At 39.3% G+C, this 19,248-nt stretch overlaps 1 protein-coding gene across 3 annotated transcripts in view; it reads left to right on the forward strand.

Moving 5' to 3' along the window:
• PRKAR1B (protein kinase cAMP-dependent type I regulatory subunit beta) overlaps positions 1-19,248 on the forward strand; it is an 89,367-nt gene that overhangs the window by 44,672 nt on the left and 25,447 nt on the right. For all 3 annotated transcript variants that reach the window (XM_030459582.1, XM_030459584.1, XM_030459583.1), the window contains exons 5-7: positions 7,625-7,686; positions 8,440-8,486; positions 14,695-14,853. In XM_030459582.1, coding sequence (XP_030315442.1) covers positions 7,625-7,686; positions 8,440-8,486; positions 14,695-14,853 — 268 coding nt within the window. The remainder of the gene's footprint in view (positions 1-7,624; positions 7,687-8,439; positions 8,487-14,694; positions 14,854-19,248) is intronic.

A 19,248-nucleotide genomic window follows, 5' to 3' on the forward strand; every position in this document is an offset into this window, starting at 1 on the left:
TGCAGTCTACTATGTGTGCTTCTCTATCTGGGTGTATATATGTGTGTTTGTACCTTGTAACCAAGTAGAAATGGTTTTGACTCAAGATTCTCTGTTTAGTGGTTTGGGGTTTTTGCTTTTATTTTGCTTTTGTCATTTAAATTTTTCCCCATCTTGAATTGTAGTTCTAAGATCGAAATATCTTCATCCTGCTCACCAACAGAAAACAAGTAAACCAACATGATTGAGTTTTATTGGAATATAATTTTTGACAATAATGTCGTTTTTGATTTTAACCTTTTACTAAGAAGCTTAATTCTGCAGCAATTTCATAGTGAAAAGTAGATCTTTTGAAGATATCACAGTAGGACATTTACACGAGTTTTGAAACTTTAAAAAGGATTTTAAATGGGAAATTATATCAGCCATTTTCCACAAGAATATTTAATTTATTAAACTGTGGAGGGTTTTTTCTTAAATTGCTCATCAAGGCCTCTTGATGTGCACAGACTTTGTGCACAGTGATATCAGCAATGTGAAGTTGGGATACAGTCTTGTTGCAATTATTCATGCAGAAGAGTGCAGATATTCCTTCATCAGTACACAGGGAGTGTATTTTCCATGCATTGTCCATGGAATTCCTTCCAGCTGGCCTCCTGACTCATGCTCACCCTCCTCCCCAGTGTCTGCGGCTGAACACAGGACCTCCTCATCTCTCCTTTTGCTGCCAAACCCTGGGCTTGGGTGGAAGAGGCTTCCAGACATCCCTACTTGGATCTCCTGCTCAAAGCAGGTCCAGTCAGAGTTGGCTGCTCTAACCTAGAGCCTTGCCCAGCTGAGTTTTGAAACAACCTCCCTTCCCTGGGCCTCTCTTCCAGTGTTTGACCACCCTCATAGTGATTTTTTTTCCTTTTTTCAAGGTGGGAATTTCCTCTGTTCCCATTTGTGCCTGTTGCCTTAACTTAAAAGAATATTCTAGCTCAGTCTCATCTAGACCCTCCTATTTAGCACTTTTAGACAGGAGTGAGATCTCCCTCATCTTTTTTTTTTTAAATAATAAACACAATTCTCCCCCTCTCTCTCTACCTGCTGTATGCCCCAGGCCTTGGACCTTTGTGATGGCCATTGTGGACTTGCTCCAGTGTCCCAATGTCTTTTTGCATGGGGCAGCCCAGAACTGGACATGGTGTTCCAAGGCTGCTTTAGAGGAGCTGGACAGAGGGAATTAATCAAATACTTCAACCTGCTGGCTATGCTCTTGCAGATACAGCTCAGCCTGAAGTTCTCCTTGAACTACAGGACTAAGAAACTAAGAAAATGTATGGAACTGGTCTGCAGTGAGAGATTTCTGATGGTTCTGAACCTGGGACTGGCTGAAGGAAGCATGGGCCTTCCCTCAACCTTGTGAAAGGTTTGCTGGAGATGGCATTAAGAGTTAGACCTTACATGGGTTACATTCCCATCAAGCCCATCCTCTGGGACAGGCAGGGCACATCCAAGGCCTTGGCAGCATGGCCTCAGTGAAATGGGGCTTCTGAAGGGGGGAGAGGAGGAAAAGAAGTGAAGGGGAAAGCCGTGGGGTAGGGTTTGGGGTGGACCTTGTGACTCTTAAGCAGCAAGGCTTGGCCCCTTTTTAGAGGGACACCCTCATTTGCAGTTGGCCATGGCAGATGGGTTTCCAGATGAAGGACTCTGCTCTTTCTCTCTGAAAGCCATTTTCCCATGTTGGAGATGATGTCAGCCATTGACACAGAGATGTAGAGTCTGTAAAACGAATTGAGGTTTTGCTCATAAAATTCCATTCAGTTCATTCAGTGTAAAAACTAATGAACCTAGGACAGGACTTAATAAAACAGTGAAAATGGAAATACTTCACAGAAAAATAAGACAAGAATGTTTTACTTCCTTCCTGTTTCAAATGCCTGTTCATTATGTGAACTTGTGACTCAATAAATGTTACAAAATTAGACATGGACTTTAATGTTAACCTGCCATTCAAAGTCAAACCTGCCATCTCCTGTCTTATTTCAAAGACTTATGTGGCCATTACAGTAAAATTAATGTATGTCCAATTTGTAATAGAGCTAAAGATTGGCCATTATACTGAAGTAATTCAGTATTCTCAATTGCTAGTAGCTTTGTATGCTACTGTAATTATTTTATTGATGTCCTAACATGTAAAAAAAAACCCAAAAAAACCCAGAAGTAGATGGGTGATGTTTTCATAAGGCTTCAGTGCTGACTCAGGCACAACACTGCCTATCTGATTATTGCAATTGTAAGCTTCAGGCTGTTAGTTTTAAATACCTCTAAAAAGAATCTTTTTGCTTCACCTGTGTTCACATCCCTTTTATTCTTAATAGTCAGTAAATAATAGTGATTGTTTCTTGGTGGTTTCAGTACTGTATATCAGCAATGCAATGCAATGCTCCTAGGAACAAGCAGTGTGGATCACATCCTGATACCCACAGCACAGACCCTTACCTTTTATTCAGTGATAAAGTACTGCATTTATTCCTTCACTACGTAGCTGTTAATTGAAGCCAGTCATCTGGTTTAAATTCTGTGCTTTTCATCCTTATAGAGCAGGAGAAGCAGTTGTTAGAACAATTGCTAGAAAGTTCTTATCTTTTTCAGGAAGTGAATCAGAAGAAAACATCAGACATACATGAGAAGAGAAACCTCATCCCCCTACTTTACAAATCTTAGAGTAGTACCCAGATGTGAGAGCTATAGCTAAAGAAAGGTAGAGTTATTATCACCTACGTTTACTAAGCTTTAAAGGTACACGAGTAGGAAATGTTTAAAACACTGGAATCCTTCTGCTGGGGCAGCCTCAGTCTGAGAAAACGTTTCATGCCTTTGTAGAACTATGCCAGAGCAGTTACATATCTTTTAAAGGTACCCTCAATAATACAGGGCTTGCTTTGTTTTGCTAGAGAGACAGCAAAAGAAGGAAAAACTCTGTACAGAGCACACATTGAAGGCTTTCTCAGTCTGCCTGCACAATGAAATTGTTCTGATTGAACTCTGACAAACTGTAACCTGCAGGTATAACGAGGATTTTCCATTTTTGCTTAACACATATACATTTTGTCTCTTCCATTTTTCCTTTCCTGCAGTGCATTCAGCACAGCAAGGGCTGGAAAGAAATCTGATTGTGAAACTGATAAATTGTCTTACATAGTTTCCCTATTTTGGCCATTGCCATGGTCTGGTTCTGAAAGTGCTTGGAATCTTCCTTCTCTCACTTTGTTTTAACAAGCTTCTTGGTTGCCTATTGCCAGTGCTATATTACCTACAGTGCTCATTTTTTATTTTTTGGGTCTGTCTTGTATTCTATATCAACTCCAAGAGCCTCAGCGTAAAAGCATATGATTTGATTTATTTTATTTTCATCACTCTTTCTCATGAGAAAAAGAACCCCTTGGCCCTGCCCTCTCTGCTGGCTTCCTCTTAGCACAACCATTTGCATCTTGGCAAATGGGGTCTATAAAATGCTACTGAATTAAATCAGCAAAGTGTTTCATCATATTTATTTTGCAATCACTGCGAGAGACTCTTTGCTGGTCTAAAGGGCTGCAGTGGCACTGATTCCAGTGGAGTTTTGCTTCTTTTCATGAAAAGGGAATTGGCCTAACCTGTCCAGGTGGCCAAAAGCCATTGCAGTTGACAGACAGCAGAGAAGCAGCCCCTGTGGTTCCAGGTCTGATTGTGGTTGTTTGCAATTCTCCTGTACACTCACAGAAGACACTTTATGTGTTAAAACTTGCCATGAGCCTTTGATATATTTTGACCTTTTTAAGGAAGTCTTTCACATTTTTATATTACTTAAGAAGACAGCTGGTATTTTTTGATTGAATAGATAGAGATTTCATGTCTAAACATATTTCTAGGTTTCACTTTGTTGAACCAGTTAACTGTTCTCAGTATGTTCTCTTCTCACAATCTTTTCTTGTTATTTGTTTTTCATTGACACTATTGAGAAGTTATAAAGAATAAAAAATACAGAAATCCTCCTGGAAAACATTAATAATGTCCTGCTAACATCTCCCTTTGGATCCATATGTTCAGGTAGATACAGTCCCACCTGCAACTGTACTTCCAAGCCAAAAACTGCCCTTGATATATTCTGATTGGAGCAAAGATTTGACTCCAAGTGCCATGAGTAACCAGATATAGATCCTCTGGAAGTAGGTAGGGAAGCTGAGAAAAAATTGGAAAGTTTGTCAAAAGCTTTGGCCCTGGAGAGGTTGAGAAAGGGCCCTCTAAGTAGTGATGCTGAACCCAGGATGTGCTGGGTGCTGTACATCCCTCGTGCTTGCAGTCTTGTGGAACAGCAGCTGAAATAGCAGAACTAGTGCCCTGCTTTCTCCCATCACCTGAATAAGTTATCTGGAAATGGGGCAAATGTTACATTTTCGACAGAACAAGAAAATCTTACTGAGTGGTTCTCATTTACAGTATAATCCTAAAAAATCCTGGCAAAAAATCAAAGCCTTTATCAGCTAGCATGGTCAGTGTCAGGAGTTAAATAGCTGGTGCAGTGGCAGAAGACAGAGGCTGCTGTGTTCTTGGTGCTGCAGCTCAGACAGAAGATGAAATCGTGGTAGTTCAGCACTGAGTGAAGACTTAACTACTGATTTTCTGGCTTTCTGCTTACACTGGAATAAATCCTGCTTGTATTTAAACAAAAAAATTTAATTATTAGGAATCTGTATGTGTGTGTCTCACCCTAATTATTGAGCAAAACCATCAAGCCCAAGAAATACAGGTACCTACTTCCACAGAGCTGTAAAGAACGTGGCTACAGTCTTTGCTTGATGGTGAGGTGGTCAGAGGGTGATTTTAAAACCAAATGCATAGTAGAGAAAAGAACCTAAAGGTCACATTTTTAGCCATGGCCATATTATTTATATCTTTAGTGAGTGTCACGTCTTAACTAATTCAGCATGTAAAGTTTTACTTGTTTTCTTTGCATAGCACCAACCCAGGAGACACAGCTGAAGCTGGACATAGAGCAGTAGACATTTACTGGGGAGATGGAAAACATGGCTGCTTCTCATAGCTACAGATTTTGGCTTGGGTCAGGAACAGATTTTTCAGATTTTTCAAGTATTTTGGCCTGTTGATCATTGGGACATTTTTGTATTTATTTCAGACACTGTGAATGAAGGCAATAAGAAAATTACCAGCATGGATTCTATACTTAGTCTGAATTAAATCAAAAGCCAGATTTCATGTAGGGACTGTAAGGATTTGGTACTTTAGGCTATGATAATTTCCAGAAGGCTGGTTTTCTTTGGTGGTATTCTGAATGTCCTAGTTTTTGGCTGTCAGGCTTGTAGGTTAAGAATTTGAGGCTGCCTGTTGATCCATATCACCTGAGATCTGTGTCTGTTTAATGAATCTCCAATTGAGCATCCCCAGGCAGAAACACTGACTCATTAACCACTCTATCAATTAAGAACAGTGGTTCCCTAGTAGAAAAGAAACTTAATGATGTGTTTCCAGTGACAGTTCTGATATTATTGGTCACTTGCATTTATTTACTAAATATATGCCCTTGTTACACTTGGAAATGTGAATCATCACCATTATGACCTTGGGTACCTTGTGTCTCTGTGTTTGTGTGTATTATAGGTTATTGTTTGATGGGCATGGCCTTCAAAAGCCTCTTTAAAAATCTAAGACTTAGTCTAATAAGATGGAAACTTAGCTGAAACACATTGTGCATGTGACACTGGGATACTTCCACAAATATTCTGCTAGGCTGTAAATATTAGTATAAAACTGCTTTTTTTCTGCTAATAGACTTTGGGTTCATTACACTGTTGTGTAAAGGTTTAGTCTGGGAGTTTTAAAGAGGTTGTTTTCTAAAACAAGAAGTTGTCGTAGAAGGGAGATGTAGAACATGTTGGAGAAGGGTGCAGTGCTATACATAATTTATTGGGCACTGTTTGTACAGTTATAAATAAAATACAACCTTAAAAGAAAGATGAGAGGCTAAAACTGTGGGTAGTTATTTCCTCTCTATTTCTATTTTAAAAATTTCCAAGTTTATTCAAACAGTCACATTTGGTTTAGTTATTGATATTCCCAGTATCGTGCTTATTTCTGGGATATCACATTGAAGACTTTCTACCACGGGGAGTGCTTTTTCCCCCAGTAAATTGTCAGTAGCACAGGGTGTGCCTGATGAAACAACAAGGATGAAACAGATCATTTTATTATAGGTCATGGGCTAAGCATCTCTTGCAGGTGCTGCAGAGCAGCAGGAGGTGCTTGGTTTGAAATCTTCCATTCTTCTGTAAGTGGTGCTGACGCACAGCTATGATTCTGAGCTAAAACATTCTGGCTGCTGAGAGGAAATCCATGACCAATTTGAATTAGAAGTGAAACATTTCCTAGAACTAAGTCTGAATAAATTCTGGAACAGTTGAAGAGGAAATAAGCTAATAAGGGGATTTTACAATATGCATTTCTCATATAAGGCATTGAAATGTAGCATGGGTTTGTTTGCTGATCTTCTGGCTATGCTGATGAAAATTTTAATTTTCTTCAGTGTTTGCACTCTGTTACCATTGTGAGGACTTCCCTCAATTCCAGGCTGAAGGGTTTTTCTTACCACTGATATCAGTGGTCCTTGGATGAACCATTCCTAGACCAGACCAGGAAAAAGACAAGTTAACAAGTCCTCCTTGCTGCCTTTTGTTTGTGTCGGGGAGCTATTTCCTTTAGCCCTTGAGACTGATGCATAGGAAGGGGAAGAGAGGTGGGGAGCGCCCAGCTCGATACAGTTCACGTTTCTGAAAATAAGTTCCCCAAAATCTGATGTGGGGAAAGGAAACCCTGGCTCCAGGGAGCCTGCTGTCTCCCTCAATAAACAAAGGACTGGATTTGGGCAAGTTGCCCAAAGTGTTGGTGCAGGGTGCGTTCCTGTCCTTACTGCTCTGCCTGGCCTTTTAAGGCTATGTGACAGTATGCTGGAGCCCACAGTAAGGTGTGTAATTCAGCCCTGATTAATGAGCACAAGGCTCTTCCCCAGCTTTCTGCAGCATTGGTCAAATTCCCTTCATCCCAAGTAACTCACTCAGATTTTCAGAGTTTGGCCTCTTCTGTGCTGCAAGTGCAATCCCTTGCCAGCTGTTATGCTACATTAATTTAGAGCCACCTACCTTTCCAAATGTGCTCCCTATTGTGGAACAGGTTTTGCTTGTAAATGCGAGGCCAGATGTTCAGAAGAGGAGAGCTCCCATTTAGGCATCTAGCAATTCCTGCTGTGACACACACCGATTGCAGCTGAGAAGCTGAAATCTCTCTGCTTAGACAATGAAAAACTCAAGCTGGCTACTTTGTGCAGTGCTATAAGAAGTGGCTTATATGCATATAATTCAGGAGTTCTTTCAAAATAGCAGGCACTGAATCACAGTCTCACTTAGTTTTAAACCACAGCTGAGCCAAAGTAGTTATTTTGATTTCTCGCCAAGCAGGGGCTCATTTTCCAGTTAAAACTAGCATTTTCCTTTTTTTTTTTTTCCTGCAAAATCCGTTAATGAAGGATAAATTAAACCATAAAGATAGGTGTAGTGGCTCAATAAAAAATAGGTCTTCATCATTAATAAGACTTTCTTTTCTTTTCCAGTGACATATTTGATGCCATGTTCCCTGTTACACACATCGCAGGAGAAACAGTCATACAGCAGGGTAATTCTTCCCCTTGTTTTCCCACTTGTATGTTTGCTAAGATTGTAAAATTCACATCTCTCTATTGGAGATTTAACAGGAAGACTAAGAATATTCTGAAGGCACCCATGTGTGCAGCTCTAGCATAAGATCATGGATGCAGGTCTATCCCTACATGTGCAGAGGTCTCCTATGAAACCACGCTGGCAGATCTCCAGGATTTCAAAGTGCTAAAGTTAAATGTAAATAACTGGCACTTCAAATTAAAATGTTCATTCTGAAATGTTCATTTAAAATGTTCAACTGAGGATAGCCAGGAAGGGAAGCACAACTCAGAATGCATAAGGGTGGCACAGACTAGCTGAGAGTAATTAGAGATGGAAAATATTTTCATGGTTGTTGGGAATATTCAACACCTCATTGTGCTGTATCATAGTTATCACATTTGGCAATTTACCTGCATGCCTGCAGCAAGTTGTGGAGGACTTCATTGCCCTCAGGCTATATTAATGTGTGTTTACACTGAATGAAGTGTTGAATCAATCAAATGAGATAAATTAATGCAATTGAAAGATATTAATAGGAAGAAATCGTTGTGATATTTTGATTTATGAAGGCAAACAGGCAAGGATGTTTCAGAAAATTAATGTCTCTGTATGAAATTTGTTGCATAAACCTGTGCAAATATGTACAGGATTAAGTCTAGAAACAGGAAATCATTGAACAGTGTAGCAGCTCTCCAGGAAACAATCACCTTTTGCATTTTGCTTCCAGGTGATGAAGGAGACAACTTCTACGTGATTGACCAAGGCGAGGTGGATGTAAGTACAGTCTTACAGTATAAGATTTATTTTGAATCTACATAATAGCATTACATGCTCTGGCACACAGCTAGATCCAGCCACGTGTTGTGGTTCTGTCTCCTTTTTCTTGAAAAAGATTTCACAGGATTGGTCTCATTCCTTTGCTTTTGTTGTGTTAAGTCATTTGTACGTAATTTTATAATTGGTATGTTTTACATTCTAGCTTATTTGTCCATTCCAAGCAGGAAAATATGGTATCAAACCTAAACAAATGACATTATCTTCAGAACCCTAACCACACCTGGAGGTGTGCAGTCTTTGGCAGAGGAGGCCACCATGCTGGAATGCACCCGAGGGTTCAGATCAACCATAAGGAAAATATTTTCTTTAATCAGTTAGCTTAGCTCATGTGTTGGGTTTTTTTTTCCCCTAAATTGAGATACAGCCTGAGGCAGCAAGTTTCATCTTAGAAACCTTAATTTGCTTTTAAAATTAGGTCCAAATATATGAACAATGCAGCATATTAATAAAGCAAGGATTATTATAAGTGTAAAGTGATATGTTAGACCACAAAATGTTTACAGGAGTAGGCAGTGGTTTAATCAGCAAGTCTTTGAAAAGAAGCTTCCTTCTGAACTGCCTTCAAAATCATAATCTATCCACCTCTTATCATTTTTAACCCATATGAAACCCACACTTTTGCAGTTTTGATACAGCTTCTTTATTAGACTGAATTTTCTGCACACACCTTCCATATTCCCAGCTGTCAGACAGGACAGGCTTGCTCGTTAGCAACATTGCTCTTTGGATGCCCGGATGAGTTTGGCATATTTAAAGAAGAAAGTGATTTATTTTAAATCCAGGCAGGAGGCATACAGTTATTTCAGTGAAAGTTATTTTTTTTAGCAGTCTGTTTGTGTCAGGAGACCATCTAATTGGTATTGTTGGGAACTGAGAAACCTCACATGCTGCCTCTGCCTCTGGAAGTTGCTCCTCAGGAAATCCGTCTGAGTCACTGTTCCTATCAGGCTTACCTCTCAGGAGCAAACATTGCCACATCCACAGGGCCAGCAAATAAAAGAGTGATATTTATAGAGCAGTGCTAAAAGGCAGTTTTAAAATAATTGGTTAGGGCCTGATACTGAGCTTAATGAGTTCATTGGCTTCAAATCAGACCCACAAGCATAAGCAAACGCACACATTGAAGTTACAGATTAATCCTCTTTAAAAATAATTTGTCCTTGCTCAAAGCTTTTATAGAAGTTTTCTTCAGCGTGTGACTCAGGGATGGTGGGGGACCAAGTCACACCAGACAACTGTCAGCAAAAGCCTTGCAATCACTTGCAAAAATATAATCTTCCATATGCACATATCAATCTTAGAGATTAAATGTCCAGTGCCTCGTCAGCCTTGTTGGTTGAGGGTTTTCTGTAACTTCTGGTTGTCTCTAATGGTCAAGGTGGACTTGGCTCTTCAAATGTTTAGATGGACTTGTTTAGAACACCAGTTACTGCATTCTCTGTCAGGTAAGAGGGCATTTTATTTTCCTTGCCAGCTCTATCCTGACATCTACTCAGAAGCATCATGTTACTTGTATATCAGAGATTCTCCTAATTTATATGGCAAATTGAAATTAATCTGTATTCTTGACCACAAATGGTCCAAGAAGAAAAATGTGTTCAGATAATTTTTCATTGATCATTTTTTTTAATTCATTCAAGTCTTTTGCAGAATAATCTTACTTTTCCAAACAATTCAGGGAAGTTTCTGAGGTAGGATTTGGGGTAAAATTTGAAACACTGCCTTGGTGACTCTTAAGCTAGATAACATGTTTTTGAAAAATTTATCCCAGAGCCCTGATTTGACAAGCTGAGCACCAGCCCTTCTTTGAGCATGTGAGCAATTCTGTTGACTTCAGTGGGACTCAATGGTACTAAACAACACTGAACAGCTAAACTAAACTAAACACTAAACTAAACAAACCAGCTTTATTTTGCACCATTAAGAGTTGAAGGCAGAGATTCTCTTTGTATTCCAAGTAGTTTGCAGTCTTCCAGATGTGAGATATGGTATGATACAGGATGTAAATTTTTCCTACCTTGTCTGTGAGACTTGCAGCAGCAGATTTTCTAGGAAATGAATGAAATAACTGAGTTTACCTGAGTAGATTGCAACTTTGCTGTCATGAACATTCTCAGTCCCTACTTCCCTCGTTGCCAAATTCAGTCTATATCTTCTAGAACAGATAAAATGGGCAGATCTACAGTAATGTCATTCTGACACTTCTCAGGCACACATATTGACAGTTTTCTGACGTGACCTGTGGGACAAATACATCCTAATAAGACTTATGAGATGTCATTTGGACAGAGCTGATTCCAAGGTCAACCAAAACTCCTGACCCCCAAAACTCTTCTGTGACCAACTCTCATGCTGCCCACCTTCAGCATCCCCCCTCCTTCATCCTGCTGCACCTTAGTACCCCATTTTCTCAGATGGGTGTTTTTTCCTTCCTAAGCTCTTCCTATATCTTCAGCCAAAACACAATTAATTCCTTAAGTGCTCCCCAGAAAAGAGTTCTTCCACTTTCTGAGCTGCAATGTTAAAATCCCCATTGTGTGAAGAAAATCCAGACCACTAGTAAGTGAGCTGCAGTTCATTTAAACTTTGCCAGATAGTATTTTGGCAAGCTTCCACCCTTCTCCAAGAAAAAAAGCAACTTGGAGACTAGACAATTGACCCTGAGACTTAAAGCCTTAAGACATTTTCTGCCTAGTTCTGCTGGTGTTGGCATATGCATGGAGGCTTTTAACCCCTGGCAGGGCTATGTGCCTTCATCATTTCCCTGATCTGCACAGAACTGGCAGGTACAGGACTGGTGGATTCCAGGAGCAATTTACCCTGAGAACATCATGACTAATAAGCACCCAGTTTTCCACACACGCACAGATATAACACGTGATGAAGGTCACATTTGCCATCATAAAATTGCCATCCTGTGGAAGGAAGTCTGGGTATAATTGAAAAAAAAGTATGATCTATCAACTGCAGAATCACAACCAAACAGAACTAGGAAAGCCAAAATAACAAAAGTAATGTGGGATGTTTTGAGCTTAAAAAGATCCCAAATTTAAAAGTAATTTACTGATTTGGCACAGGCACCCCAAGGAGTAAGAGCATTCTAATATTTTCCCTTAAAAATAATATGAGGTTAAATTAGAGGTACAATAAAATAATTTTTAATATAATATAATAACTTGTCTGCTCATTTCCCTGTTGGTAACATTGTGGGCAGCCAAAGAACTCACTGTGGGCAAGCAGGCTCAACATGCACTGTGAGCCAAGAGAGAAATGCATACATTTTCATATGTAAAATAAAGTTTTTAGAGATCAGGAAGAGGTTGGTCTTGGAGAACGCGGAGTTTTCCTCCCACTGTATACTGCAAACCAGGTACACTTTGACTGAAGCTGGTGCTGGCTGGCAGAGCACATTATGGTGTTATCTGTCAGTTGTCCTTCTTAGCACCTCAGGACTGAGAATTGTTAACTCATGACCCTGTGCTGCAGGAGGATGACATTTACACGGGTAGAAGATGGCATGAAGGTTGAAGTTTTAGAGGTCAGTTGCCTACCGGAAGCTTTTCTGCTCAGACAAATCTGAATGTGTGCCAAAAAGTAGCTGGCAAAGCTTAAATTATAGTTTCCAGTAAAGATGTTGAAAGTACCTGCTGAAGTATGTCTTGCAAAAATCTCTAATCCATATTTCTAAATATAAAAATGACTTCCTGTTTATTATTTTAATCTTATAACCTCACATTTTTTACTTTAAAAAGCACTGTCAAATGCCTTTTTAAAACAGATATATTTTTTTAGACTCGACAGCTTCCTATTCTATTTAATGTCACAGCAACTTTCTCTACAGTCATTCTCAAGTTTTCTTCTTGTAAACCAGCAGCAGCCAAACTATAGTATGGTCGAAGTCAAAATTAAAACATTTCAGTATTTTTTCTTAGCTTCTCTATTTACTGTACAAAATTATATCTAGAGCTATAAATTAATATTGTGGACAATAGATAAGATTATTTTTTAGATTGTGGATGAAATCTTCTTGAAGCCCTTTTTATATATACAAATTGTCTGATTTGTATATACAAAGATGAAAATTGCATGGTGGTTTATGTAAGAATACTGTTGGATTTTGAAAGTAGTGACATTTTATGGTTAGATTCCATCAATCGTTTTTTGTTTGAATTCTTCCATCATTAATGCTGTTATTAATGATGGAAGTTTCCAGCTATTACAGATCTGTGATCAGCAGGTTAAGTAACAATTAGGAATAATTCACTTATGTACTTGCCATTTCAGTGAAAGTTCACTAATGCCTAAAACTACTTGGGTAAAAACCTCAGCCCAGCATTTTTTAGGATAAAGAAGATCATCTGAGCTGCAGCCATATAACATTGGCTTTCATAAGCTATTCTGAGCCTAAAATAGCTTTACATCCCACACCTTACAAACAGAGCTACTTTCCTTTCTATGTATTTTTTTAAAATCTGTTTTAAAGTGATTCATAGTGGAGCTGAACTCTCTGTGAACAAAGGTGCAAAGGCACTTTAGCTTCATTGTGAAGCCAAAGTTGATTGTTGACTTAGGTCTTTACAGATAATGAAATGTAATGCTTTTCCTCCTAGAAAACAGCAGTGATTCTCCAGATGTTTTCTCTTTTGAAGGCTGGCATTGGAAATGGTATTTCCATGAATGGAGTTAAGCAGTGATGCAAATACTGCTCCTGTTCATTGAGGTCTCTTGATCAGCATAACCAGCATTTCACTGACCTCAATAGGAGCTGGATCAGATCTTAATTGAATATTGAGAAGATAAATTTGTATTAATTCCAGCTGTAGTTTGTAATACAACATTTCCATAATAAACTGAAGATAGAAGTCAAATTGATGCTGACAGTTTGTTGAATTTTGACCCCAGCTCATTTAATTTGGTCACCATCTTCTCTCATGCTCAGCTTGAACACAGCTCTAATGCATCTATTTTTTATAAACTATTAGTCTCTTACTCAGGGATTGGCATAGAGATGATGGCCTTTTCCTCTGGCATATCTGTCTGCTTAAAATGAGAATACCTGCATGTTTTCATCATATTATTTTTCTTCACACAGCTTCCAAACAAATTAAATTAATTCTGGATGATTGCTGCTGTTATCGGTCTGTAACACATTGTGATATATTCTGCACTGGGTAAATGCCTTTTCTACCCTTTAACACATTAACAGAATGAAAAGGTTTTATTGTGAAGGTTTCTAGCAGCAAGCCTACAAGCAAGCTGCAGAATATACAGTCTGTACCAGTCTTTGAACACACCATTATGTCTCATGAGCTCTGTTGTTCATGAACAGTGAGGAAAATGCAGCCCAGTGGGAAGCACCTGCAGGAGTCCCCCTTTCCCCAGGGAAGGTTTTACCTAGCATTCAAGTGTAGGAGTTCTTATCAAATTAGACACCATCCAGAAAAAACACTGTGATTGTATTTTTCTATCCATTCCATTTTTCAAGAGGATGTCTTATCTGAATAGGCTGTGGGCCAAGCACTGCTTTATAATTGTGCAGACCTGATGGTGAAAGACAAAGGGTAATTCTGGATATGGTTTCTCAAGTCCAAAGCATTTAGTAGTCTTCACTACTCTCAGTAGTGAGATCTCAGTGGTTGTACTTAAATGGTACTAAGCTTAGGGAAGAAAAAAATGTTCCTTTTCAAAAGATGTTTCCCTGTTTTGACTGGGTTTTTTTTTGTTTCATGGCCATGGTGCTTTTCAGCAAACTTCATTACACATATCAACAAATCTCTTTCCCTTCAAGTTTGACAGTGTTAATAAAAAGCCAAAGTTGTGACAGTTCTGCTTGTTGGCTGTCTAAGGCTTGAACACAAGAGGAAAAACACGATGCCAGTTAACCATGGGAGCTGAAACTTGGAGAGTAAATAAAGTCATTGTACTGAAGCAAGACAACTTGAAATTCTGTCCACAAAGCAGGTTGTTGCCCTCTTTGGGGACCAACTGCAGGAACTGTTAGGCTCTTGTTTTCCTTCTGTGTCCCCGGTACTGACAATTAGAAAGGAAATTCTTAATAGCTTTTTAGGTAACTGACAGCTAGGGGAAGACTGCAGCTAAGTCCCCAAACTGGTTCTGCTTCTTGTTTTGTCTTGTGCTGTGGTAGGTTTATGTCAACGGGGAGTGGGTCACCAGCATCGGAGAGGGAGGCAGCTTTGGGGAACTGGCATTGATCTATGGAACACCCCGGGCTGCCACTGTCAAGGCCAAGACAGATCTCAAGCTCTGGGGCATCGACAGAGACAGCTACAGACGCATTTTAATGGTAAGTTTTTGGAGAAGGACTTGCTAATGGAGTTGATATTTTTACTTCTTTTGTAGTGCAACACTTCTATTCTGAGTGCACAGCGATGATAGAAGGCTGTGTGGTCTGTGTGTCTATATAAAAGAGAGAGGACATGACAATAACACTGAGTAACTAAATTAAGTGAATTGAAGGGAAAGGGAACAAAATTCAGCAGAAGGATGCTGAGTCAGAAATGCAATTGAATGACATTATGCATAACTATTTGACATGAATGAAGTAAAAAAGCCCACCGTAGCTCTGCAACTCCTCTCCTTATCATGAACTTCAAAATGTCTTTCAGCACTACTCCTTGCCTCTGAGGTCTTTGTCTGAACTTGTATTATACTCTTTGAAGCAGGCAATACAAGGTAAATCCAGCTCCACTGAAAAAAAAAAAAGCCTCAGTCGTGCTGTGCCCTCCATCCTCATTAGCCAGCACGCAGCCAGAGGTATCATAAGATAGTGGCTGCAGAGTCCCTCCTAATGATTCATTGCTCTGCTCCTTTCAAACTCCCTCATCTCTGCAGCAATGCTCAACAGACCTTCTGGGCACTTGGGATGTGTGCTAGCTTATGGATTTACTGTGGGGTTTTGAGTGGTGAGTTTATAATGGAAACTTTGTCAGATAATTAACTTCAGCAATGTCGTAACTTTTTTTAATGAGTTTGTTTCTGATGTCCATGTGCATATCTTCCATCTCCATAAAATATTCCTTTCTTTTTGGTATTTAACAGACATAACTCTACGGGAAGCTTCTTTCTGAGTAGGACTTGTATATAAAATATACTTGCAATAAAAGCTGTGTTGTTTCATTCTGACCTGAAGGAAAGGACACTGTGCTGTCAGAATAGTGAAGGAGTGTGCATCTTGAGATCACCTGTATTTCCAGTGGATGTCATGAATAACATAAAAATTAACAAGAAATTGGGTAGATTTTACAGTTAAATGATCAGGTCTTAAGCAGCAGTGTGTAAGAGTGATCTTTAATTATACTGTCTGATGACTGTTGGGTGACTGTATGAATCACTGCTGGTTTTCACTCTGTATTTCGTGGGCTGAGTTCTGTATCACATAAATGAACATCACACTGACATCTAGAGCACATTGGATGGAAATTTACTGTGTCCCAAAATATTCAGCCTGATTGCTCCAAGACAAAAGAGAGGAATAATGATGAGAAAGCATACTGACTTTTCTCTTGTGGATAAGGAGGATAAATAGTTTCTGAATGCTTCACAGCATGGCAAAGCAGGCAGTAGTAATTAACACCTTTCTGCAAGGTATTTCTGAAACACAGATGAGGAGAATATCCTAACATATTTATGAGGCACACTAAACTTACTTGTCCCACATCCTACATAGATGCAGTGGAGAGGTGACTGGAATAACTGGTGAGATGAGACTTTATGGTGCAAGGAAGAAACCAAGGTATAAAAGAGGAGGAATATTGGAGAGAAATAAATGTCAGAACAAGCCACGTATTCCTCAGCATTTTAAACATAACTTTTACAGCTGTCTGAAACCTTGCTACCACTGAACTGAAGAGACAGATTCACAGGCCTTGTAGCCTAGAGGTGATTTCAGTTTTAGCACTGATGAAAATTGTGGTATCTAACATTATCCAGCCCTGTGATACTTCAGGTTTGGCTATGTGTCCATTACCATCTCATAGCAGCCTTCAGAAGATGAATATTTGATGCAGAGATGGTGCAAACTATCAAACTACTGTTTGATTCTAGTGCACTGCTAAGTGCTTTTCAAATTAATTTACATATTATCTATTAGCTTAACATGGAGGTGTTTTTTTTCCCTCACTCTGTTCTTGTGCATTTTTTACTGTTGAAGCCATTAAAAATTGGTGGCCTGTTGCATTACATTAAATACTCAGACAGTGTAATTGCAGTATTCCAAATACTTAGAGATGAAATAATTCAGTAAGTGTGGTGAACGAATTGCTGCAGGTACAGCAGATGTCCAATTTTGAGTGCTGTCCATGCTGAATGCAATTTACCCACCCAGACTACCTGAATTCTGTCATCTTTTCACTTATTTCTAGGTGCAGCATGGATAATTTCTTAGCTGTAGGTGAAATGAGACACCTGCCTGCATGCATTCATGTGAGGGCAGGTTACAGTGGCTCTCTGCACATTTCCTCAAGCCTAAGAATTAATTACATCATGTTTCAGTGGCTGCATTTCATACTTGAAGCTAACCCCACCATTACCTGGCTGGTTTTGCTGTACTCAGTTTTAAGATGTAGCAGTAGTTGCCTTTCAAGCCCCAGCAACCTGGTTTCCTGCCATTTAGCCTCTGACCTTGTATTTCTAGAAAGCTGCTGGATGTTTTGGATGTAGAAATGCCTCTGCCTTTAAATAAGAGGTAGCAATGTTTAGGATGTATTTTGAAATACAACCTTTAGGATGGTTGAAAGCAACAAAGTTTTGCTTTTTTATTTTCTTTTTGCAAATACTTTTGTCCAGGGATCAAAGACCTTTTCCTCCCAAAGAGATGCATTTATTCTCTAGTCAGATGAAGCCTCTCCATAACCCTATATGGTTTTTTCTTTCATCTGCATTCCTTCCTGGCCATGACCAGCCCCGTGTTTTCTCAGTCTAGTGTTGAAATTTTAGTCAAGTTGTAAATATTGATTTGCAAATTATGCCTTCAGATCCACACTTGCCAAAAAGATTTTATCCTGTCAGGACACATTCAACTCTCTCCCTCATTTCTCCTTGCAGTTCTCTTTTGGTTCTTTGCATTTAGTTATTTCTAGTTTCTGATTCTGTTTAGTGCCATTTCCCCAATAATGTGTCTCATTGATTCAGGCTGGTTTATGGTATGAATTAAATGCATTTCAGGAGGTTTGGAAGTGTGGGTTTTCCTTTTTTTCGATGGCCAAAGCCTGATGCAAAAAGTTCATGCTGTCTTTTAGCTACACTTGTCATCCATTTATTATTTAGCCTTTTCCACAGGAAGTTTGTTACAACAGACAGATTTCTTTCTATTTCATTGTCTCAGCTTAGGTATCCTGATGGCTTGAAGGTCACATTCAAGTATGTTTTAGCAGCTGTGGTGACTGTAGATGTTGGGATAGTTCTTTTTGTTAGGATTTGCAGGGAAATTTGTTGGCTTTCAGTTCAGTCCTCGACAAAGTATTATGCCCTTAACTTCATTGCTCCAGATGCATTACAGAAAACCTCTTCAGCATGTTCCCCTCTCAGTACACTCACAAATTGTTATCTGTTCATCTGTGGTTTTCATACAATTATCTGTGCTGAGTTGCTTAATTTTCACTCTGTTGAAATGTTTAAAAATGTATACATTCTCTGCCTGTGTACACCCAGGCTCATGTGCACATATTTTAGATATATATTCTATATTTATTTACTTACATTCTTTTGGGAGAAATGCAAAGGAATTTTTCATCATAGGATTCTCATGTAATTAAGTTGCTGATATGTTGCTGCTCTCTTCTTTGCAACTGGGATTCAAGAGCATCACAGAGTGGGGAACATCCCAGGGTAGTACAATATTTGTATTCTAAATATAGCAAATACCACAAATACCAGAGGAGCAAATGTCTGTATCTTAACATCAGATTGATCCCCCAGACAATTCATTTCCCAGACTGAGGAAATTTGAAGTATTAATTTATTGTAATTTCATCTTTAAGAAGGCTTGGTTCAGGATAATTTAACTATCCTCTAGTTCCCATGGCCCAAGATACCTGGCTCTGAGAGCAGAGTTTATTGGGATGCAAGACTTTTTGCCTAATTGGCAGGCTTTACTCACAGAAAGTGAATTGTCAAGACACACCAAGGTTAGTCCACTCCTGATCTTATGCCTCATTTTACTTATGCTATTTTGCCTTTGTTTTATCATCTTTTTCCAGCCTTGTTCTCAGGTGCCTTTTTCCATTCAGAAAAAGTAATCCAGCAGCACTTCTTGTTTCTGTAAAATGGAGATTGCAAGGTGGCCAAAAGCTAAAATGACTCAGAAGCCTGCAAGCTGTCCAACATCTGAGCAAGGGAGCACCAGGACCTTCCTTGCAGCCTATTTTGTTTTCATGGCCAGTGTGCACAGTGACTCTTTCTTTCATGCTTCTGTAAGGATGTACACCCAAAGCATCATTCAGTATCAGCTTTATGCAGGGATTAAATGGGGCTGGAACAGTCCAGAAGGCCATCCTGGCACCTCCTGCCAGCAGAGCTCTTTCATTTGAAACCTGAGCCATGCTTTGCCTTTCAGTAGGTATTTTTTGGCTTCTTACTGAAGGTGAGGATTTATAGGAAGGGCCTGATCAGCTCCTCCCAGCCCATCTGCTCACCCATACAAAAAGGAGTAAGAAAGAAGACATGAAGGAGGGACAAAGCA

This window comes from Calypte anna, chromosome 14 (genome assembly GCF_003957555.1).
Source record: "Calypte anna isolate BGI_N300 chromosome 14, bCalAnn1_v1.p, whole genome shotgun sequence".
Lineage (NCBI taxonomy): Eukaryota > Metazoa > Chordata > Aves > Apodiformes > Trochilidae > Calypte > Calypte anna.